Here is a 23,857-nt window from a genome sequence, read left to right as displayed (position 1 = left end):
GTGGCGGCGATGGAATTGGATTTCAGCTTCTCTGCTTGAGAAGCATTTGGATTGAGCTCCCAAGAGGCCTGTGCCTACATGCACAATGGCTCTGCATAAACACTGGGGATGAATTGCCACCTCCCCTCCACCTTCTAGTGGCAGCTCCTGGTGCCTAATGGAGTTAACATAAAAGATATAACTTAATAAATGTACTCCAAAGCAGGGCAACCAATGTGCAGAGTAAGGTATTGGGGTATTGTTCTACCCAGTACAGAGAACGTTCTGTTAATTTAAGAACCCGGGATGTTACCTTACGCTGAGTCAGCCCATTGGTCCATGTAGTTCAGTAATATTGTTTACTCTTGAGTGGCATCAGCTTTCCAGGGTTCCAGGCATGGGCCTTTCCCAGCCCTGTTTAGAAATGCCGGGGATTGTGCCTGGGTCCTTTTGCGTGCAAAGCCTGTGCTTTACTGCTGGGCGTTGCATATTCTCGGTCAGCGGAGAAGTGGACCCAACAGCAAAGGTTAAGTCCTCCAGCTTGAGAAGACAGGGCCAATGAAATTTCACTTCTGCTCCTGGAGGAGGGAACCCCCTCCCAGTCTTGACTCTGTCTTCACTGAGAAGGGTCAGGTTTTTTGGGCTGCTCTTTGGCAGCCTGATAGTTTGAAACATAAAGGCCCTGTTCAGAAGACACCTTAAACCACGGCTTTAAACCATGGTGGTTAAGCCAGAAAGCCAGACCATGTTTCGAAGACACCTTAAACCATGGTGTTAACCATGGTGAAAAAGGCAAAAAGCCTTATACACCGTGGTTAAAGCCTTGGTTTAAAGTGTCTTCTGAATTCTGGCCGTGCTTTCTGGCTTAGCCATTGTGGTTAAAGCCATGGTTTAAGGTGCTTTCTCAATGGGGCAAATATGATAATTAGGAGTGATCCTTTTCCTCCTCTCTCCCCCTTCCTCCTCTCAGTGTCCTAGACAGGATTAGGTGAATTTGGAGGTCCTTTGAGGGAAAGAGGCGGGTGTGGGTGTTTCTCCTCAGAACTTTTTCTGGCGGCGCCTTTCTGAAAGGAGGCCTGGGGCCTTCAGTTCTGTCGCTGTCCCTCAGCATTGGCTGGTTTGTTTGGGCTGTTGTTGGAATCTACTTCCCTCCTCTAATCTGCCTGGTGTTGCGCAGTCTGAACTTTTAATTCGAATAATTTAAAATTATTAGGGAGGAGCAGGCAAGTAGGCTTCCCAAGCAACCAATATCCATTTTATCTTTCATATGATTTAACTCTTAGATTGTGGGCATTGAGAATATAATTGCTGAATTGGGTCTGCATTTTAATTGCTTTACACTTTTGTAAAGCACACAGCCTACTAAAAATTTGAAGAGAAAAATGGTACTGAAACTGCTTTGTCAATGCAAAGTAACTATGGTGCTAAACAATCTTACTGCCTTGGTGTATAAGTGTCTCCCCCCCCCCATTTGAAAATGGAATTATACAAATAATACCACAGAATCACAAGTACTAAAATATTATTGTCATAGTTTGAAAATACTTGTTTGTTTGGGTCATTGATTCATTGCATCAGTTGTACTTAACTAAAACTTGGTGCTGAGAAAAAAAATAGGATGATGCAATAGTAATGATAATGATAATATATTTATTTCTTACCCGCCTCTCCGTTTGGAGTGATAATCCCATTCTAATTTTCGAAATACAGTGAGGCAATGGGGCAGATGTGCCCTTAATTTATACGTTTTTGCTTCCATGAGAAGCTGCAAAATTCTAAGTTGAGTGGATCTATTATGAGTTGCTCTATGCTTCCACATGCTTAAGGACCATTATTTCATATTTGCAGAAATGCAGACTTTTGTCCTTTCCTTCCTTCTTGTTTAAGCAGATTTTTGGTATTGCTTTTTACCATACTCGGCAAAACAAGAAAAATTGATATTTTGAAAAGCATTATTTGTGCTAAAAACAAAGGGGGGAAATAGCATTTCCCCTTTGCTGTACATATTATTTTTTAATAAAAAAAATGGGCTAAAATGTATGCTGAGCGAAGGACTGGTTAGCTAAAGTTTTTTTTCTCCATAGCATGAGGTATATAGAATCATAGAATAGCAGAGTTGGAAGGGGCCTACAAGGCCATCGAGTCCAACCCCCTGCTCAATGCAGGAATCCACCCTAAAGCATCCCTGACAGATGGTTAACAGATATGTTAACTGATGACATATAAGGTGATGCTTCATATTTGTAAAACTTTCTTATATGCAAGGTGCATTGTTGCTCCTGGTTGTTGTTTTTCCCCTGCGGACCTAAGGGGTAACTCCTTTCCCTACATCAGCATCATTCTTCTATCCCTCCTCACTTTTTTTGCTACCATTTAAGGGTTTGGGGAACACCTAATACCAAATACTCAAAGCTTTTTCTAACCCTTGCTAACCCGACACCCGTATGAACTCCTCATTAACTCCTCCTCCTCTTCCTCCTCTTTCCACCCAGCCCCCGCTAGTTCAGCTGGCACCTCTCCCCTTCCTGCTACTTCTGCCCCTGCTCCCACTCCTCTCGCCCCTGCCCCATCCTCTGCTGCCCCGGATGCCGCCGCTGCTGCTGCTGCAGGGGCGCAGCCCCTTGCTGATGGCTTCACTTCTCCAACTCCCCCTGCTGCCTCTTCCGCTCCTTCTGCAGGTGAGTTTCTGCTGCTCTTTGCAGGCAGCTGAGCAAAGATGTGATGGTACCTAAGGCTGGTCATGTTTTGTGGCGTTCTTAGATTTATTGATTTATTCTTTCCCTGGCAGGATCTACACTACTGCTTTTTAACGGTTTATAATGGTTTTGACAACTGTTCAGGCCCAGGACACATTACATATATAGCTTTTAAACCATTTTCAAAGTGTTATATCCTGCTTGGTGTAGATCTGGCACATCTTGGGAAAGAGATATTTTCCCTCCAAACATTAAAGTCTTACAAATGCTCTGTGCCATTTTCAGGAAAAGCGTGTTCTTTTGGAATATCAAATTGTACACTCGGCAAAATTCAGGTTCTAACATGTGAAGATCAACAGGATGTGTCTTGGACCAGTAGCTTTTGCTTTCCATGAATTCTTGAAAGAACAAGGGTACTCATTTTGATTCAGTACCTAATGAAATGGAAGCTAAAGAAAACCAAATTGGCAAGTGGCGTTTTGCCTGATTAATCCTATGAATAGGCAAACACTGGTATGTGCGTTGATTTAGTCTTTGCAGTTATAAGCACCACAATATATCTGCTTTTTTTCTCTCAGCTGCTGTGATGGTATAGCACGATATTGCACACATGGGGTTATTGTATTTCTGTGTATGAAGTGCACAATCTGTTTAAGAAATATACCCCCTTATATGCTCTACAGTCTTTTCTCCATTCTTTATATTCAACGATTACCCTTCTCATCGTTCATTAATGTTGGTGTCTTCTTTACAGGTTGCTTTCAGATTGATCTGTTCATTAATTTTGGTGACTTATTTAGAAGTTGCTTCCAGATATCTAAATTCAATATTTCGTAGACGTATTGTATCTGGCTGTAGTGCACCAGAAATTCATGACATAGTTTTGAGAGACTTTGAAGCATGATGATGAATCTTAACTGATGACAGTCTAAAGGCACAATCTAAGACAGAAAAAAGTCCTACAACTCCCAGCATTTCTCAGCCAGCTGTGCTGAGAGTTGTAGGACTTTTTTCATTCTAAATACGCATAGGATTGTACCCTAAGTTGCTTAAATAGTTAGAGGAAGAAACTGATTAGCCAGTATTACCATGCTCTAGGTCAGTGGTTCCCAAAGTGGGCGGTACTGCCCCCTTGGGGGCGGTGGGATTGCATCGGGGGGCGCTAAGAGGTAAGGTGGCGGCAGGGGGGTGCTAAGAGGCAGGGGGGCACTCAAGGTGGTCTTTTCCGAGAAGCGCCTCTCCAGAAGGTCTTAAAACCCTGGGACATTTTTATGGGAGAAGGTAGCTTGGTCCCAAGCCATACAGGGGAAGAATCCACACATGTATTAATACCATTTAGGAAGAGTCCTTTTAACAGTGAATTGAAATGTTTCAAAAGCACCAAAATGCTAATGAAAAGACATATCCTGCTTGGTGTGCCACGCCACGCCGGCTGCAAAACAGAGGCGTTCACTCTCTTTTTTCTCCCTCTCTCGGCAAGCCTGCGGCAGGTGCTTCGGATTTTGAATAAATATTCAATTAATTATTACTGTTTTGAATTTTATTGTTATTATCTTCCTTAGTGGGTTGTTGAAAACCACTATTCTAAATAATGATTTTTATAGTGTAGGGTTGGGGGCACTGGGCATGAGTTTGTGGAACCAAGGGGGCGGTTACCTGAAAAAGTTTGGGAACCACTGCTCTAGGTTTTACCATGCCATTGCTTTTGGATTTGGTGTGGGGTGGGACAACCCACCATCAGGAATAAGGCAGCAGCTGAGGTTAAAGTTGATTAGTAACTATGCATTAAAATCCAGTGTTCTGTGATTGGTGAAACCATTCAAACATGGAGCAATACAGGGCTGATTAATGTATGGATATTTGTCACTGGGTTATTGTAATTTTTGTGTCTCTGCTAAACATGTAAACCGTTTCTACTGGGAAGCATTGTGTTTGCAGTGATGTAAAAGTTTCATCTGTGGTTCCTCATTCACACATGCTGGTCATCAAGTGATGTAAGTAAACTAGATCTGAATGTTGTGTTCTGGAAAATCAAGCAGAGCACACTGGTTGTATGCTTGTTCCAAGCTTAGTCAGCTTCTTTCAGGGCTAACAGATCAGCTTTGTGATCTTTCTCCTTTTAAATGCTGTGTAATATGCTACCAGCGACATTTTCCCCATTTGATAATTTGGTTCATCTTCAGTCACGTTGCCTTTGAACTACTAATGCATAGAACTGTAAGCTTTGTATTATTGACCAATAAAGTATCAACTGAATTAGGCGTGAATACAAACTGCGTTGTTTTCAGAAACTCTCTTGAGGTAGATTTTAAATGTGTATGTGAAAATGCAGGCTCTGGTTTCAAAGTGTTTGTATTCCCTATTCACACCTGTATCCTTTTCTTTTTCCAAACAGGTCATCCTGTTCAGTTCTACAGCATGAACAGACCTGCTACTCGTCACACCCCTCCAACAATAGGGGGCTCTTTGCCATACAGGCGCCCTCCCTCCATCACTTCACAGAACAGCCTTCAAAACCAGGTGAACGGAGGACCGTTTTATAGCCAGAACCCAGGTAAGATGGACTGCAGCGGGATTCACTACTCCGACCCACCAAGAAAGATGCCAGTGCTGTGGAGTCTGTAGGGAGATATGTGTAGCTCATGCTGACCCACATCCCTCATGGATCCATCTCCCTGGCAATGTTTGGTTAAACAAACTAACATAAGCACACACAGATGTGAAAAGTGCTCAGTGTTCCCTTGACTGATGCAAACAGCATCCAAAGAAAAGAGGCAGAGAAGTGCCAGGCCCAATCGTATAACGTCATTCTTAAACCAAATATTGCTGGGGAGACACTGACTGGGTTCGGATGACACAATCCCCAGTTGATTAAATAGTCAACCGTTGACTATTGTGTTGTATGATGAGCCTTTTCCAGACCACAGTTGGTTATTTCTCCGAAATAACCAATGCAAATAATCAACGATGTGCAGACTGTTGGGTTGTGTTTATACTCTTTCCTCACCCGAGAGGAAGGAGTCAGCGGATTCCAGCTTACTTCCTCACGCTGCTGTAAAGATAAGTTCTTACGCCAAATAGGTTAATAGGAGTATAGCTTTACTTTTCAGCATTGGCAATAGAACAACATACAATTCATTTCATTGCATATTCAGATTGCATTCTTCTTCCTTTCTTCTGAGAACTTTTAAACAATCTTTCCTACCAGCAATTAGTCTCTGGGAGTTTCAGTTTTCAGACCTTTTGCTTTGAAGCTTTCCTCCCGTGCCAGCCAAACGAGGCAGTATCAGCAACCTTGCTTCCATCTCCTTTCTGCAGCAATGTTCCTTTCGTCAGTTCTTTTCCTCCTCCCGACCCCCTCCTCCCAACTGTTTAAGACACTCCCTTTTTAAACTGTTAGCAAACTGACATCAATTAACAGGTGTTTCTTGCCTTCATAACAGACACCTGCCTAATTTGCTGCTGCGTTTCTCTGCTTTCAATCTTTAACTACACCCATTCTTTGTAAAATACACATTTGATTATTTACACAATTTCAAAGTATCAACACAGACTTGACTATCTGCACAACCGTTAATGATTATGTCATGTGGTGGATGCCATTGATGGTTTCACATGCCTACAGAGCCACGAGGCAAGAGCGACAGAACCGCCTGCCGCTTTTGTTCAGCGGAGCTCTATAGGTACATATCACCTGTCCCGGGAAGAACATGGGGACCCACTGATTGTGGCGGCCCCTGAGTGGGGCAACATGGGGGAAACCATTTCTCTATGAAATTGTCAGGATGTTTACAGGCTGGCATTGTTTTAGTGGTGATCTTATCCATCATTACAATGTCCTGAATGTTGTGATACGACCCCCATATGGGGTGGGTGGGTTGTGTTTTCCTCTATAAACTGACTGTATTTGATATTTGGTTGCCATTCTAAGTCAACTCAATATCTTATTTCTTTTGTTTTATCATATGGCTTTGTTCCCTCTTGTACCCTGGTCTTTACTGCAAGGCTAGCAGGCCATTGGCGGCTCACAAAACCTTCCCTCTCTCCCTGCCTCTTCTCTTCCTCAATTTGACCGGAGCAGCGGCCAGCCTGTCTGCTGCCACCATGGTCTTGTCTCAGCAGCTACAGCGCTTGCTTGGTGGTTGCCGCTGCTAATCGGTTGCTCAGGGGCAAGTCTATTAATAGAGCGGGCACTGCGGTGCCCTGCCCCCCACCCCGGGGCTCCCCCTGTTTACGTGGTGTGGGTTGGAGCGCTGCCGGTTCCTCGCCTCCTCCTCGGTCAGCTTTTCTAGCTTGGCCCGCCGTTGCCCTGACTGCTGCTGGACTGCTTTGCTTGTCACCAGTTGGTCTGCTGGCACCACTGACTTCAGCGAACAAAGTGTGCTTGCGTGTTTGCGTGCGCAGGCCAAGATCCTTCCCTACAAAAATGGCCAGTTTCCTGGAGGGCGTGCTGTGGAAATCATCCCCTGAATGAATCAGGTGACCGACTGGGCCAATGCGGAAGTAAAAAAACTGTGCATGAAGGGAGAAGCCAGGTGCAGTGAGAGAGAGAGAGAGAGAGAGAGAGACTGAGCCGGAGCCGCTCTAGGGGTTGGGAACCTCACCTGAGGGCAGCAGCTGATTTTTTTTTAAGAGATGAGAATTGGAGAAGAGAGTGCATACGAGAGAGAGAGAGAGAGAGAGAGAGAGAGAGAGAGAGAGAGAGAGAGAGAGAGAGCGCAGCAATGTCCCTTTATTGTTATTTTTAAGAATCCAGTGACAACAAGGTCAGGAGCCAGCCAGCCAGGCACAATCCAGTACTGCTCCATACTGGATTGGCGGTGGGGGAGGGGAGGAAGAGGGGGCTTGCTCCATAAAGGTAATGTGATCACTTTACTTTGGCTGTGTTTGCATCCATTCTTATTTCATAAGTGGCTGTTTACTCTCCCCCCCCCCCCCCCCCCCGGTTGAGCTGGCTTACATTTTTGGAAGGAAATCTGTTTTAAGTCAGTTTCACATCCTAGGAGCCAGTATGGGGAAGCTAGTCTCAAATGCCAACCACTAACAGAGCTGCCAAAAAAGAATCAACATACTAGAACCGCATTCATCTCGCAGCTGCATATTCCTTAAATAGATGGTTTGCTTGGATCAAGCAGAACTTTCAGTTCTGTTTCTGTGTTTTCGATTTGTCCTATGAGACCTGGTTCTCATAAACAGCAGATGAGATGGTAAGTGTGTGTGTGTGTGTACACATGTGTACTTGTTCTGGCTCCAGGTGGGGGATTCATGACTGGATGCTCCTATAGTTAAATAGGACAGAGGCATACACACTTTCCTGAATGTAGAAAACTCTCAGTAAACAGCAAAACAATGGGTTGGAACAATAAAGCTTTGTTACTGTTAGAAAACTCTCTTAACATGCTAGTTTTCTATATCTGAGAATGTTGTTCTTTGGGAAAGTGTTCTGTCATGGGAAGTAGGACCTGCAGTCTCAAGTAATGCAGTCCGGACACAGGCTTCCTACTCGTTCTGTTCATGATAACTAAGCTTAAGAGGCATGTTTGAAAGAATTTCTAAAGTAACGTACAGCCACACACAGGTCCGTAAATTGAGATGTTAGCCTGAGAGCTCACAACCTGGCAGAGGCCAGGGGTTGGGCATCGAGGCGAAGTTGGGCTCTTCCATACCAAACCCAACACCCCGTCTACTGGGACGACGTGCCTCTGGATCCACCACACGATGGCATAAGTGTAGCTCTGTGGCCCCTCAGTGCACATACCTCTAGGACGTCTGCAGTCGCAAAGCATTTTGCATGTGCGTGTTCAAAATGTATTGGATGAAGTAGCCATAAGTATGGTAAAAAGGCATCGTTCTAAGTGTGAAGGAGATACTAATAATGGACTCTTTGCAGGCTCATGGAGAAAACCCATAAAAGCGTTCAAAAGCTTTTATAGGAAGAGAAACCTTTGAAGATGTTTTTCCCCTGCAAAAATCGTTGCCTGATACTCAGCATGTTTTGGGGAATCTGTTGTGGCATGAGTTGTTAAATATATGGCTCTTTAATAGTTGCTGTTTCTTCATCTCACAAAAGATGCCAAATAGCCTGTAAATAGCTTCTATAATCCTAATTCAATCTGCCTAGACAAGAAGAAAGCAATGATTTAAAGGGGTTGCTTGCTTAGATTGTAAATTTACAAAGAAAGGAACTTCCTTTGAAGCCAATAACAAATAAGGAGAGGTCTGTAAGAATTGAAATTTAGATGCTCAGGTAAGAAATAGGTCCATGGACTTGGGCCTCTTCCAGAGGATGATCAATGGGATGCCCAACAAAGACCCATTGTGGGGAGAAGGCTGAGGGCAACCAGATTGCTGTGGTACCAGAAAAATGAAGAGCTGTTAGGACAGAGGAGCAAGCAACGCTATTTGAAAAATGAGTTCTGAATTTTATATTGAGGGACTATCCAAAGAAAAATACTTTTGAGAATACAGGTGTCCGGAAGGAGTGCAGGCTGTGATGTTATGTGAAAGCATCTATAATGTGAGAATGGTTGCAGAACTGCGTGTATTGAGAGCTTCCCAAGATGTGGACTGAAATGCACTCTGTTACACCTATGTACAGCACAATAAACAACAAAAGCAAATTGAGACTGTGCACACGAATACATTTTTTTGAATTGGCAATAGCCCTGGCCCCTAAGTGCAGCACTCGGGAAGCTCCGTTTTTTTAAAAAAAGTGGTGTGGTGTAGGGGCTAAAGTGTTGGACTGGGAGTCGGGAGATCCGGGTTCTAGTCCCCACTCAGTCATGGAAGCTCAGCACCCAGTGACTTTGGGCCAGTCACAGACTCCCAGCCCAACCTACCTCACAGGGTTGTTGTTGTGAGGATAAAATGGAGAGGAGGAAGATTTTGTATGCCGCCTTGGGTTCCTTGGAGGTAAAAAGCGGGATATAAATGAAATAAACAAAACGTATAGAATTAATTGCGTCCACTGAACCCTCAGGTCGAAAGTAAAGGAATTGGAGTTCATGACGTGATTCAGATGTGGACCAAGGGATGGGGAGCCTCAACTGGCCTGCCAGCTTCTCCACTAGTGATCGTGCCCGTCCCCCATCGTGGAAGGAAAAATCTCTTAGTCTCCCATCAGCTTAAATTGGCATAAAATGGGCCTTTAGGAAGCCTAATTGATGTATTGGGGTGATTGGAAGGGGCGCTATTAGGGAGGGAAGGGCAAATCCCTCCCCAAATGCTCTATCAGCCCCCTTGCCATGCTGCAATCAGGTTTTTTTTTTTTTAAAAAAAAAACAACCCATTGGTACCAGCGGAGGCCCTTAAAAGCCTTTGCTATGCAAGTGGGGGAAGTCTTGGGAAGGAAGTGGTGGTGTTGTGTGGTGGGGGTGTGGTCTGGGCAATCATGTCGGTGGGCCATGTGCCAGCTGTGGGTGGCCCTAAGTGTGCCCACCTGGAGCCCATTTGGCCTTTGGGCCAGCAAAAGTTCTCCACCCCTGACTTCCTCCTTCCCCAGCAGCTGGGGCTGGGATTAGGTTTGCCCCCAGCTCAACTGCGTCTCTAGGCGCAGAAGAGAAAGGTCCCCATTGAGCTCTGTGGGAGAAAGTCAATATAGCCTTCCTTGAAGCTATCTCAGGTAAAGCTCTCAACCCCTCCACAGAGTTGGGGGCTTAATCCCACAAGCACTCTTCTAAAAACTCCTATAAACAGTAAGATCACACAGTTCATTAAAGTCCTTCTATTCATTGCTTTCAAACTACACAGACACCTTGAGTAAAGTTATTCCAAGTCCCAGCCCTAAACTTTCTCTGATCATGCTAAGAAAGAGGCATTGTGTGCAACTTTCATCAGTGTCTTCAAATATTTAGTAAACCAAATATGAAACTATAATTTTTTATCCTTGGAGCACTAATAATGATAATAATAATAATAATAATAATAATAATAATAATAATAATAAAAAATAATTTATTTCTTACCCGCCTCTCTGATTGGATCAAGATGGGGAAAAACAACAAAGCATAATATACATAAAATACTGATTAAAAACATAGCATACACTGTTAAAAACATCCTAAAAGCATATTAAACGTATCCTAAAATTCTACTAGACAGGCCTGCCGGAAGAGATCAGTCCTGACAGCTTTCTTGAACGCTAAAAGACTGTCAAGCTGACGAGTCTCCTCCGGCAGGCTATTCCACAGTCTGGGAGCAATAATACAGATGGTGCAAAAATGAAGCACTGGGAAGACTACGTGGATTTGGGAATATTTCCATTTTCCACATCAAGTTATCTTCCCCAACAGCCAGGGATGTCTGTGATTCAGAAGGAGGTGCTTGAAGAATATTCTGCGGTGACTATAGGAGATGCTTTGCATAAAAAGAAGAAGAAGAAACATTTCTGTTACAGAAGCAAGCCGTGCATTAACTTTCAAAGAAAATTCTGCCTGATTGCTAGTTAAAGCAAGCGTCAGTATTGTCCTTGGCAGCTAGTTTAAAACTGGCCAGTGACGGTGTCTCCTTTTTTCCGTGGCTTCTCTTTTCTGTTGCGTTTAGTTCTGAAGTCAAAGTGCCTGCCTGGTCTATCACGTTTCTCATCAGAGGCTTCGTTTTTATTTTTTAATCCACTGCAGTGTCTCTTGCACCGCCTCCTCCCTCCATCCTACAGGTAACTCCACAGTTACCACTAATGGGATTTGTGGCCAGAGTTCAGGAAAATAGTAAGTGCGTCATTTATTTGTTTGTGATTTAGATAAGAGATACTTTCGTATATAGGATCTTAAATTAAATTTACCTGTATTAGCTAAGCATGAGTGATAAGATACCTCTTGGGTGACAGGCAACCCCACATTGCTGTATCTCTGTCCATTCCCGTTTATCTGTTGTTGATAAATGAATTAGTGAATTCTGCCCAATGTCCAGTCAGCAACCATCATGACCTTTTTGCAGTTGGAGTCCAAGAACACCTGGTGGGTACCAGGTGTTCTATCCCCCCAAATGTTTCTGCTCTACATGTTTGAGAGCCGTTGTGCTTGTGCATGCACTTTGCTGCAAGGGGAAACTAGAGTTATCCAGGAATTTTCATCCTTATAACTATTTGGGATGACAGATGGAAGAGCTGGCAGCAGGTGAAGTAGGTCATAAATCTCTCAGTAGGAAAGTGGTGTTCCCACTAAGATCTGGCCCTGGTTAGGCCTCATCTAGAGTATTGAATCCAGTTCTGGGCGCCACACTTCAAGAAGGATGCAGACAAGCTGGAGCATGTTCAGAGGAGGGCAACGAGGATGATCAGGGGTCTGGAAACAAAGCCCTATGAGGACAGACTGAAAGAACTGGGCATGTTTAGCCTGGAGAAGAGAAGATTGAGGGGAGACATGATAGCACTCTACAAATACTTAAAAGGTTGTCAGACAGAGGAGGGCCAGGATCTCTTCTCAATCCTCCCAGAGTGCAGGACACAGAATAACGGGCTCAAGTTAAAGGAAGCCAGATTCCGGCTGCACATCAGGAAAAACTTCCTGACTGTTAGAGCAGCACGACAATGGAACCAGTTACCTAGGGAGGTTGTGGTCTCTCCCACACTAGAGGCCTTCAAGAGGCAGCTGGACAAGCATCTGTCGGGGATGCTTTAGGGTGGATTCCTGCATTGAGCAGGGGGTTGGACTCGATGGCCTTGTAGGCCCCTTCCAACTCTGCTATTCTATGATCCCATGTTACAGACTAGGAGACATGGAAGACGAGAGAGCATTTTAATTTTGATCTGTAGACTCCGTATTGGTCAGTTCTCTCTCAGCCTTGGGTCTTGTATATAGAATAGGAAAAATCCTTCAGCCCCGGAGGTCTGTCCTTACTCAGTACCAGGGGAGAAGAGACAACACAGACAGTGAAACCGGCCTTTATAAACTGCACGTAACATAAACATTTAACGCTCGAGACTTTAATATGTATTTCTGTTCCTCTTTAGTTTCAGAAACGCCTCCTCCCCCACCCCCTGCAGATGAACCAGTCTTTGATGAATCCCCCCCTCCTCCTCCTCCTCCAGAAGATTATGAAGAAGAAGAAGCAGCTGTGGTAGAATACAGCGACCCTTATGCCGAAGAAGATCCACCATGGGCACCGAGGACATACTTGGAGAAAGGCGAGTTTGCTGGAAACTGTAGTACGGAGTTAAAACAGAACCAGATTTCTATTCCAGCCATTAGGCATGAATTCAGCGCAGTGCATTTTATTGATGGCTACCCTATCCTTCAGATATTTCAAATTTTATCAAGTGATGGCACAGCGTGAAAGGAATGTTTTGCTATTTTCTGGTGTTTCTCAAAGCACGGCCTGCTTAATGGTCCTACTTACCGTCAGTCAAGGCAGAACCAGTGTTAGCCAGTTTCTTTGAAGCGACGCTTTTAATCTCAGCCTAGTTGTAGACACTATTAACTCCTTCCCCTGGATTCTGAAGGAAGCAGGCTAAGATTTGTACGTTTAAATTTTAACGTATGAATCCGTTCTCTCATACCCTGCCATTTGGTAAGAAAAGCTTATGTGAAAATGGAGTGGGAGAGACACATGGTAGTGACTTTAACGAAAAGATTGTGTGCGAGGGGACCCAGGAGCACGGACTGGTGGGTTAACTCATCAGTGTGTTGCAATGAGACCGCATTAGAGCAAAATTTCTCTCTCAATTTTTAGGTTTAGAATTCATTTTAGAATGAAATGCCTATAAAGGTCTAAACACGTTTTTTGGATTTCATAAAATAATTGAATAGTTGAGCTGGAAGTTGAGCTATAAGGCCATTGAGTCCAATCCCGTGCTCAATGCAGGAATCCACATTGGCTGTCCAGCTGCCTCTTGCATGCCTCCAGTGTGAGAGAGCCCACAATCGCCCTAGATAATTGGTTCCATTGTCATACTGCTCTAACAGTCAGGACGTTTTTCCTGATGTCCAGCCGGAATCTGGCTTCCTGTGACTTGAGCTCATTGTTCATGTCCTGCACTTTGGGATGATCTAGAAGAGATCCTGGCCCTCCTCTGTGTGACAGCCTTTCAAGTACTTGAAGAGTGCTCTCATGTCTCCCCTCAATCTTCTCCAGGCTAAACATGGCCAGTTCTTTCAGGCTTTGTTTCCAGACCCCTGATCATCCTTATTGCCCTCTGAATCCCTCCAGCTTGTCTGCATCCTTCTTGGTGTGGTGCCCAGAACTGGATGCAATATTCAAGCTGAGGCTTAACCAGTGCTGAATAGAGGGGAACCAGTACATTGCACTATTCGGAAGCTATACTTCTATTAATGCAGCCCAAAATTGTGTTGTTTTTTTGCAGCCACATCTCACTGTTGGCTCATATTCAGCTTGTGAGCTACAACAATTCCAGGATCTTTCTCGCTTGTAGTATTGCTGAACAAACTTTCCCCTATCTTGTAACTGTGCATTTGGTTTGGTTTTCCTAGATGTAGAACTTGGCATTTACCTCTATTAAATTCCATTCTGTTGTTTTCAGCCCAGTACTCCATCCTATCAAGATCACTTTGAAGTTTGTTTCTGTCTTCCAGAGTATTAGCTATCCCACCCAATTTTGTGTCATCTGCAAATTTGATAAGCATTCCCTGCACCTCCTTGTCCAAAGCATTAATAAAAATGTTGAAGAGCACTGGGCCCAGGACTGAGCCCTGCGGAATCTCGCTCGTTACCTCCCCCAAGTTTGAGGAGGTACCATTTATAAGCACTCTTTTAGTGTGGATCCACCTAATAGTTGTTCCATCTAGCCCAGTTTTAGCTAGTTTGTTAACAGAATATCATGGGGCACTTTGTCAAAAGCTTTGCTGAAATCAAGATATATTATGTCTACAGCATTCCCACAGTCCACAAGGGAGGTTACCGAATCAAAAAATGAGATCAAATTAATTTGGCAGGATTTGTTCTTGACAGCTATACTGGCTTTTAGTAATCACTGCATTGTTTTTAAGGGGCTTACAGATTGACTTCTTTATAATCTGCTCCAAATTTTCCCAGGGATTGATTTTTTTGGCCCTTTTTGAAGATAGGGACAACATTAGCCCTCCTCAAGTCGTCCGGCACTTCACCCGTCTTCCATGATTTCGCAAAGATAATAGACAGTGGTTTTGAGAGTTCTTCTGCCAGCTCTTTTATTACTCTAGGAAGCACTTCATCGGGTCCTGGAGATTTGAACTCATTCAAAGGAATTAGGCGTTCCTTGACCATTTGTTTAACTGCATTCCTGCTCCTTCAGCTTGTACTTCACTTTTTCCAGGAGGGTCATAGACCCGCTTTTGGGAGAAGACTGAACCAAAGTAGGAATTGAGCACTTTGGCCTTTTCTTTGTCGTTTGTTTTCTATTTGCCATCCTCATTGAGTAGTTGAACCACCTTTTCTTTCTTCTGTCTTTTACTATGCACATACCTGAAGAAAGCCTTTTTGTTGCTTTTAGCATCCCTCACTAGCCTCAGCTCATTCTCAGCTTTAGCCTTCCTGATGCCATTCCTGCATTTCTGTGCTTCCTGTATGTACTTCTCTTTTGTAGCCTGGCCTTCCTTCCACTTCCTATATGCATCCTTTTTTTGTTTTCAGGTCATCTCTAAGCTTTTTGTGGAGCCACATTGGCTTCTTCTGTTGTCTTCTACTTCTTTTCTTGTTGGAATTGTTTGTAATTGTGCTTTTAAATTTTCCTTTTTTAAAACCTTCCACCCATCTTGGACTCCTTTTCTCATTAGGGTCACTTGCCATGGGACCTTATTTACCATAATTCTTTGTTTATTAAAATCAGCTTTCCTAAAATCCAGAGTACGAACATGGCTACACTCCGCTTCTGCTTCCTTTAAAATCAAGAACTCAAGTATGACATGGTAACTTTCCCCCAGAGTTCCCATAAGTGCTACTTTATCCACTAAGACATCCCTATTTGTCAGTATTATATCAAGGGTAGCCGATCCTCTAGTTCCTTCCTCCACTTCTGTAGGAGAAAATTATCAGCCACATATGTCAGGAATTTCTTGGAAGGGCCACTTTTGGCAGAACTTGTCTCCCAACAGATATCAGGGTAATTGAAGTCCTCCTTTACTACTACATCTCACTTCCTTGAAACATTGGCAATTTGTTTATCAAAAGTTTCATCTTCGTCTTCTCCTTGATTGGGTAGTCGGTACTAGACCATGTTCCTTTTATTCCTTGACCCATTTATTTTAATCCAGATACTCTTGGTGGGGCTACCAGGCTCATCCTCCTGTATTTCTGTGCAGGGATAAATATCCTTAACATATAGTGCGACTCTGCCTCCCTTTCTATTTCTCCTGCTCTTTTTTGAACAAGTTATACCCTTCAGTTGCTATATTTCCAGTCATGGGAGTCATCCCACCAAGTTTCAGTTACCATATTTCTTCGATTGTAAGGTGCCATCGATTGTAAGACGCACACTAATTTCAGTACCACCAACAGAAAAAAAAAACCTGTAAGTCATACTCGCGATTCTAAGACGCACCCCGTTTTTAGAGATGTTTATATGGGGGAAAAAAGTGCATCTCAGAATTGAAGTAATAGGGTATTACTGTATTAAGAGGTCAAGTTCATTCTGTTTGTGATGAGAGCAACCTTCTAATGCAAGCAGGGAGAAAATACAGCATTTAAATGCGTAGCCACTAAAGAGACATTTCTGCTGTTTGGGAAAAGAGAGACAACCGCCCCTCCCCGGGGAAAGCTATGTATTGTTGAAATAGATGTCAGCCCAAGCAACTGCTCTCTTGGGATCTTGTGATGTGGTTTTTCCTCTTTCTTTCTAGTTGTGGCGATCTACGACTACACGAAAGACAAGGAGGATGAACTCTCCTTTCAGGAAGGTGCCATCATCTACGTCATTAAGAAAAATGATGATGGGTGGTACGAGGGTGTCATGAACGGAGTAACAGGACTGTTCCCAGGGAACTACGTGGAGTCCATCATGCACTACTCCGAATGAAGACGACCATGGCGGCAAGAGGCAGACGTGCACCTTGCTTACCGAGAGATTGTCCCCAGATCTCCGCCAGCACCTGGGGAGACCTGGGCAGGTTGAACTGAAGGAAAGACGGATTGTTGTAACAAAACCACTCTTACTTTTTTTTGTTTTGCTTCTCTTCTCTCCCCCCAAACATTTTATAAAAATAGTAATTTGAATTGTTTTGAAGAAATGGCTCTTCCATTTGCCAGCAGCGGCTGAGCTGAATGACAGATTTTAATTAGCTGACTGATTCGGGTGTAAGATAACAGGAGATGTAATGAGCTTGCCAGTTATCCGATCCATTGCTCAAATTGTGACCCATTCAATCAAGACATGGGATTTTTCTCAGGAATAATGCAAGCCCTGGTATTGGGGCATCCTGGATGCTAGGGCTGAACGATTGGCTTTGAAAGGCCACTCCCCCTTCTCCCCTCCCTAACTTCCTGTTCTACACACTCTTACTATTGGAAGATGAATATTGTACTGGCAAACGTTTTGGGTTCACAGACCAACTGGATCTCGGGTTGGTTCCTTGCATCTCTAACCCAAACACTTGAGCAGTGTAGCCTGATCTGGACATGCAAGGAGCTGGTTTCAAATGGCCTTCCTCTTATTTTTGATAACATGGGGAGGGGGGGATGTAATATCAAAGATGGTCTCCCATTATATTGGACCCTGTAAGTCACAAACTAAGCCTCTCTTGTACAGTTAATTCCCCCCCCCCCCAAGAGTTGGAAAGGAAGGTCTTGAACGGAGGATAAAGCTTAAACATTAAGATTGGGCTGTGGCCCGCATATAATTGCAACTCTCTACAGGCGGCCTTATTCTGCTTCCCAGTTTGCAAAGTAGCTGGGAAATGGATTATGGCTGCTCTCCTGATGTGCTGCATATTGCTTTCAGGCCATGTGTAAGCCACATCTTCTGGATTTGCATATCAGGCTTGGTTCTTTTCACCAAGGCTGGCTGCAGTCTTCTGAAATTACCTCATGTTTTATAGTTTCGGGAATTGGAACAGGGGGGAAAGTTGAGTATCTCTAGAGAAGGAGAAATTTTGAATTTATTTGCATGTTTTAGCTGAAGGTAGACAATTCAGCTCTAATACTTATCATCATGTATACCAATCAGAAGATATAAATTGGCTTTTAATTATGGTACATATCATGAAGGACCCATGCAGGCAGACCGATGTTGTCCAAGTGTGTTGTCCGATCTTAGCAGGATTTGAAAGGGTTGCCACATGTCCCATTTTTTTTAATGCTAATTAGGTATTGACCAGAGCTTTAGATGCCTTTTCTCTCTTTAATAAAGAGATGGGTGATTTTCCTTTGTGTGAATGGAAGCCTGCTATAATGGCTTCATACATTTTAGGGCCAAACTAGATGATACATGGAATGTATTTGTTTTTTTATTACATACCAGCCATGAAGGCTCCCAGTTGAGATTGGGCATGAAGTCAGTTGATATCCCAGTTAAAACCGCCCACCCCCCACAGCTATTTTTCACAGAAGAAAGTTGCTATTGGTGCCAGCAGCATCTTTTCTCCAGTAGCAAATAGCGGATTAATTTGGGAGGAGGGATTATCTTTGGGATTGTAGAAAGGGGTGGGTGGAGAGGGTTAAACCCCCACCCTACTTGCCACGGTCCCAATCCTGACCCTCCCAGTGCTATTTAACCACAGTCAAAAGAACCCCCAGAGACATGAAATACGGTCATACATGTCATGTATCATCTGCTTTGGCCCTTCGATCACACTGATTTATTGAGTGTATACTCAGACAGTGTTTGAAAATTAATTTACCTGGACCACAGGTTGTACCAGCTGGCCTTCCTTTCTTACACAAACCAGCCCAAAGTTCCTTAATTCAGCAAAATTTGGTTTTGTAGGTATTTATTTTGTCAGTCTGCAGAGATTGTATTGGTTTGGTCCCCCATCTCAATGAACAAGCTTCAGGTGGTACCAAGAATCATTCTCCGAGCATAGATTGTTGAACAGCTGCTTCTATGAGTGACCAGAGTGACCACAAAGATCACACATCCGAAGTTTAAGGCAGCCTTCCTCAACCTGGTGCCTTCCAGATGGTATAGATGTCAGCTCTTATCAGGAATGCTGGGAGTTGTAGTCCAAAACAGCTGGAGGGCACTCAGGCTGGGGAAAACTGGTTTAAGGCTAGCTATGCTGCCACCTTGACTAAATTGCATAGAATGGGTTCACTTTCAGGACTGGCTTGTTTGGCGGAATCAAGGTTTTATTTGTCTTGGCGGGGGGCCATGTCTCTGAGGGCTGATTCATGTAGGAGTTCTGCAGGCACGGGAGTGCTGGAGCAGGTCTCTGGCATGAGCGCTCCACCCTCTACATAGAACGTGTGCAATAAGTCTCCTGCATTTGTGTGTGATCAGTCTACCAAGAGAGGTGGGGATTTCTACTACAGCCATGGCATATTGATGTACGTATGTAGGTGTAATTTTGTGTAATGTTCTTTATGTATGGTGGGGGGGGGCGTTTACAAAAGCCTGTGACATGAAGAACCTATATGGAATTGTAGGCCTCCATAAATACGCTTCCTACAAGCAAGTACCGTTGCTTCTCGGGGGCCCTGGTCAGCAGCACGGTATGAGGGATCGCTGTCTTCCCCTCTGACTCTGAAGGGGGAAAGGGTCTGATACTGTTCTGCGCTTTGGAGCAAGAAGCTGCTCCAAAGTTCATGGATGTTGGAGAGAGTCCTCCTTCTCCACTCCCGGGTTTTCTGGTACTTGGCAGTGAGGCAAGAGGAAAGAGTCAGTGGTGACGACAAATTATGGCGAGCTCATAACACCAAGGCAAAAGTTGTGGATACCTGTGCTCTACTGACCCCTGTGAGAATTAGGTGTTGGGAGAATCAGGAAGAGAGATGGGAAAGTTTCCCCCTCTGTTCAAACCATGCAGGGTAGCTGCTGTGTTGCAACGAGTTTTTGCAGCTCTGAAGGATGCGAACAAGGCAGAGTGGAAAGGCAGCATAATGAGGAGGCTGCAGTTGGCGCTCCCTGCTGCTTTAATGGCTGCTATGGCGAGGTGAGCTTTCCCCCTCACCCCTTTACGGAGACCCAGTGTTATTTTCCCCATTACTGATGCACTTTACGTCTGGTTCTGGGCCCTGCATGCTATGGTCAACTGCTCAAGGACACCTTCCCCCCCCTCTCCATTTACTGCCTCATCTCCCACCTCCAAAAACAGGTTGCCTTAACTTTGGATTCTTCACTTCTGAAGTAAGTTGGTTTCTTCTGTCCTTCTGGGAAATGTCATATCATTCATTTTAGATTTCACAGCTGAACAAACGTCATCTCTAGAGCTCTGGTCTTCTAAGCATTAATGCTAAAAATTCAAAATAGGATCCCTTAGTAGTCGTCGTTTGCAAGGTCCCAACCACCAGAGTTAAGATTTCATTCTGAGAACAAATGCATATATGGTCCAGGGAAGTTGGGCCATGATTCCTTGGCGCAGTGTAAATTGAATCCAGATAGATTCCTCACACATGAAAATGGTTTGGAGAGGCTTCTGAGATTGTAACTAGTTTTTTTTTTAAAAGTACTTCCGATATAGAATCGATTTTTAAGGAGCTTCTCTGCCCTATTTACAATGGACATGTTTCCTTAGCTGTGCGGGGAGAGACTTGAAAGACTGTACAGCTCCTATGGAGGGCAGTGCTACACGTTGCGCTGGAAGGCTGGCGGCCCTCTGATGCCACGGCTGATGCCACACTTCACGGGCCAAAATCCTCTCCGTGCAGAGCTGCGGCGGAGGGCGTTTCCAGATCGCTCGCCTCCTGCTGGTTTTATGCTTTCTATTCTGCAGTACTAATGTTGTAAAGAAATTCCTTGGATTTTATGCTTATTTTTTATTTTGTACAATTTTGAATTCTGTAGAATGTCTAGGGATGATGCGATGTACAAGGCCCAAAGTAATCAGACTTTGTATGTATGTAATGTTGCATAGACTGCATGCTATATCAAGTCAGTGAGGGTGGTATTCCAGCTATCGGTTGTAATTTCCCCCAACTTTCCCTCTTTTAATTTAATGTTTACTTCAAAAATGGGGGAGGGAGGGAGAAGGCCTGGGAATTTGGAATTGATTCCACTCGTGGAATCCTGCCCCCCTCTCAGCAACGGAGACCTGTCAAAAATCAAATTCAGGTGTTAATGATGTTGATCATTCCATATTCCGTTTTCAGTATTTTGTGGGGAGAGCGAACAGTAGAACAGCCCAATGTATGACCCTGTGTCAAACTACTTAGCATTTGTTCCTTCATAAAATGGCTCTCATTCCCTCCGCGGTTGTTTTTCCATCCATGCAATAATGGCGCACAGTTCCAGATTGTGTCATCGTGCCCCACTTCCAACATGTTGGCTTCTGTGCCCCACTGCACCAGGATAAATCTTTCCCTACATAAAGAGCTGTTCATCCAGAGTAGAAAGGGTAATCTCTGATGCCTTCTTTACTTTGATGCCTTCTTTACTTCGGGCCTGCTGGGTGGGTTAGGTAGAGGTTTCCAAGGGCTGCCTTTGCCCTATTTCTGTATGCATCACCTCTGCCTGTCTTTCTCTCCCCGCCCTTCCATCTGAGGGGCTTGCACAGCACATTGAAGGAGGATAGGGCCAAGAGCATTTGTCCATGGTGAGGCTTAGCTGCTGCTTTGCTTCTGTCCTGCATGGTGTCCAAGCATGGCCTAGAGAAGATTCTCTTGATCTGAAATATTGCTCGTGTGTTTTGGTCTTTTACCTTTGTTTATATTAGCAACATTTAGAGTGGGGTGGCGAGAGAATTTAATGAGAAGAGGTTCACAAAAGATTTAATGCCAGGTTGCGAATGATTCCAATTCAAAGGATTGACAATGGTCGGCTAAGTGGTTTTGCACATGTCCTCTCCCCCTTTCCAAATCACATCTTAAAGAATATTCAGGAGTTCCCTTGTCTGACTCCTTTCTATGATCTTGCATGGAAGTCTTGGGAAAATGGAGGCCTATCAGTTGGTGTAGCAGAGCCTTAAATCAGGCCCACATCACAGAGCATTGTTGAAGTCCTTGGATAAGCTGGCTGTTCTTCATAAGGCTTTGAGTGGAAACAACCCTTAGCAGTTGCTGGTTTTGCACATAAAACCTGAGTGTGTGAGTGTTGTGACTTCTTCCCCTAAAGAAGGAGATAGAATCAGTCAGCCCATTCTCTTTAAAGGAGCACCTTTTTACCTGGGCCCACCTTTTATTTTAGAGAGTGAAGATTCCATTTTTGAAAAGCTGCCTCCAACAAATAGGGCTTTCTTTGAGTTTCCCAGTCTTTGTGGATTCTACTGGATGTAAGTCTAAATGTTCTGTTCTTCTCAGTGTTACCCCATTGATCTGGGTTTTGAGCCAAAAGCAAAGCATCAAGCTTGTCCCCCATAGAAAAAGGGACTTAAAACAAAATTAGTCTCTTGACAGGGAAAACACATTTATAGATACAGCTACGTTTCAGTGTTGTTTGTGCTGCCTCAGAGTTAAAATGTAAGGGAATATGGAGTGGCAGTGGCACTAGTGTGTGTCTTCCAAGTTGTAGTTGCTGGGCAGTGTTTGAAAACATCACAAGGTTAATAAGGATAAGAATTTAAATAATGTTAGCAGAAGGTGACTTCTCAGTAGTAAAGCATTATCCATTTAATTAACACCTACATAGTGTTTTGAGGACCAGAAAGCAGGCATAGATTCTAAAAAATCTGGGCACGGTTGATGTACCAAATGAGGATGGGGAAAGTTATTTGTGAGGAATGATTTTTCACAAGATTCCTGTGTGATGTACAGTATTACTCTGTCACTTTTACCTGATCATGGTTCCTGCAGTATTTAAACACAAGATGAAACTAGCCGATGTTGCCCAACTCTAGTGTCCTAGGGTGCTGCATTAATTTTTAAAAAGTTGGAGGTTGCTGATAGAATTTGATGGATGGAAACCTATAGAGAATTCAGAGGCTCTTTTATGCTTACCGATGAAAAGTATTAGATCCAACACTGTTTGAAGTTAATGGAGTTGGCTTGGATACAGAGTTATTGTCCCCTTGATTTCAGTGGGTCTACTCTGTGTCTGGATCCAATCCACTATGTGTATACATGTATTATGCATAGTTTAGAAGGGTGGCATTATTTGTCTGCCAGTGCAGTTTGATAGAGGCAACGCCCCAACACACCCTGAGAGCAAATGTTGTGACCAGCATTGCATTGGACCAGGGAATGGGATTGATGCTGTACAGCTGGCCACTCTTCTATTTTTTGATTCCATGAAGTTAACCATATATTGATGGAGAACCTGATAGACTGACCTCCCTTTAGGGCTTTGCTGAATGCTCATGGCTGAGATTCTATAAAGAGCAGGTGGTTATTGTTCGACACTTTGGATTGGAAAGGCTGTGTTGCTGGTTTTGTTTTATTTTGTGTGCCATTAAACCACCTTCCAATGAGTGGGGGAACAGATTTTTAAAAGTTTTTAAATTGTATTTGGAATTAACTGTTGCTGTGTACTAAAAACCCTCTTGTTAAAAGTCCTAAATAAAAACAAAGAAAGCACACTCTAATACCCTCCAAGCGTCTTGAGCTTGTTCCATCTCTAAACCTCTGCTTACAAAATATGGTATTAATAGAATTGAGACCAAACCTGCTGGCTTCTGGGTTCATAATTGTGTATCTTTTTGTAGTAGCCCTGGAACTGAAATCAAAATGAAGGATCTCATAAGCTCATGCTGCTAACCTAGGATGCAGTCAATTGCCTTCCTGTGGCCTGATATGGGATCAATGAGAAATCAGGTTGTTCGCCTTTCTTGAGAAACACTTTACGTCAGTGCTTACCAACGGTGCAGTAAAGGATATATTGAGCTAGTTAAAGCAAAAGCCACTTTAAATACTTCAATATGTGTGTGCGTATGTAAACAGTTAAAATGGCGAAGTGTTATAGTCTTACTCCTCGCAAGGTATAATACACATTTTGATATATAAAGTTCTTTACAGGAGTACCTCCTTTAGGAAGAGGCTACACAGGCAAGCTTGTTTCAGTAAAGAAATAGATAAACCCAAACCTTCTAATTGATTTACCTACCGGATACCTGGAGGACCATAGCTCAGAAGTTGAATGTGGTTAGTCCCAGGTTTGATCACCAGTATACTCCAGTAAAAAGAACTAGTGTGACGAATCTTCAGGAGACCCTCGATAGCTGCTGCCAACA

General features: G+C 43.7%; 1 protein-coding gene across 12 annotated transcripts in view; it reads left to right on the top strand.

Annotated features, from left to right (window-relative positions):
- ABI2 (abl interactor 2) overlaps nucleotides 1–16,817 on the top strand; it is a 67,674-nt gene extending 50,857 nt beyond the window's left edge. For 6 of the 12 annotated variants that reach the window (XM_063116140.1, XM_063116138.1, XM_063116139.1 and 3 more), the window contains 5 exons: nucleotides 2,472–2,657; nucleotides 5,071–5,229; nucleotides 11,294–11,380; nucleotides 12,625–12,798; nucleotides 16,445–16,817. In XM_063116140.1, coding sequence (XP_062972210.1) covers nucleotides 2,472–2,657; nucleotides 5,071–5,229; nucleotides 11,294–11,380; nucleotides 12,625–12,798; nucleotides 16,445–16,620 — 782 coding nt within the window. In that variant the 3' untranslated portion in view covers nucleotides 16,621–16,817. The remainder of the gene's footprint in view (nucleotides 1–2,471; nucleotides 2,658–5,070; nucleotides 5,230–11,293; nucleotides 11,381–12,624; nucleotides 12,799–16,444) is intronic. The other 6 variants (XM_063116148.1, XM_063116144.1, XM_063116143.1 and 3 more) reach the window with 1 other exon arrangement.
- Nucleotides 16,818–23,857: the final 7,040 nt, after the last annotated feature.

This window comes from Elgaria multicarinata, chromosome 2 (genome assembly GCF_023053635.1).
Source record: "Elgaria multicarinata webbii isolate HBS135686 ecotype San Diego chromosome 2, rElgMul1.1.pri, whole genome shotgun sequence".
NCBI classification, from domain to species: Eukaryota; Metazoa; Chordata; class Lepidosauria; order Squamata; family Anguidae; genus Elgaria; species Elgaria multicarinata.
The sequence above is the reverse complement of the archived record's forward strand: the minus strand, read 5'-3'. Positions and strand labels throughout refer to the sequence as shown.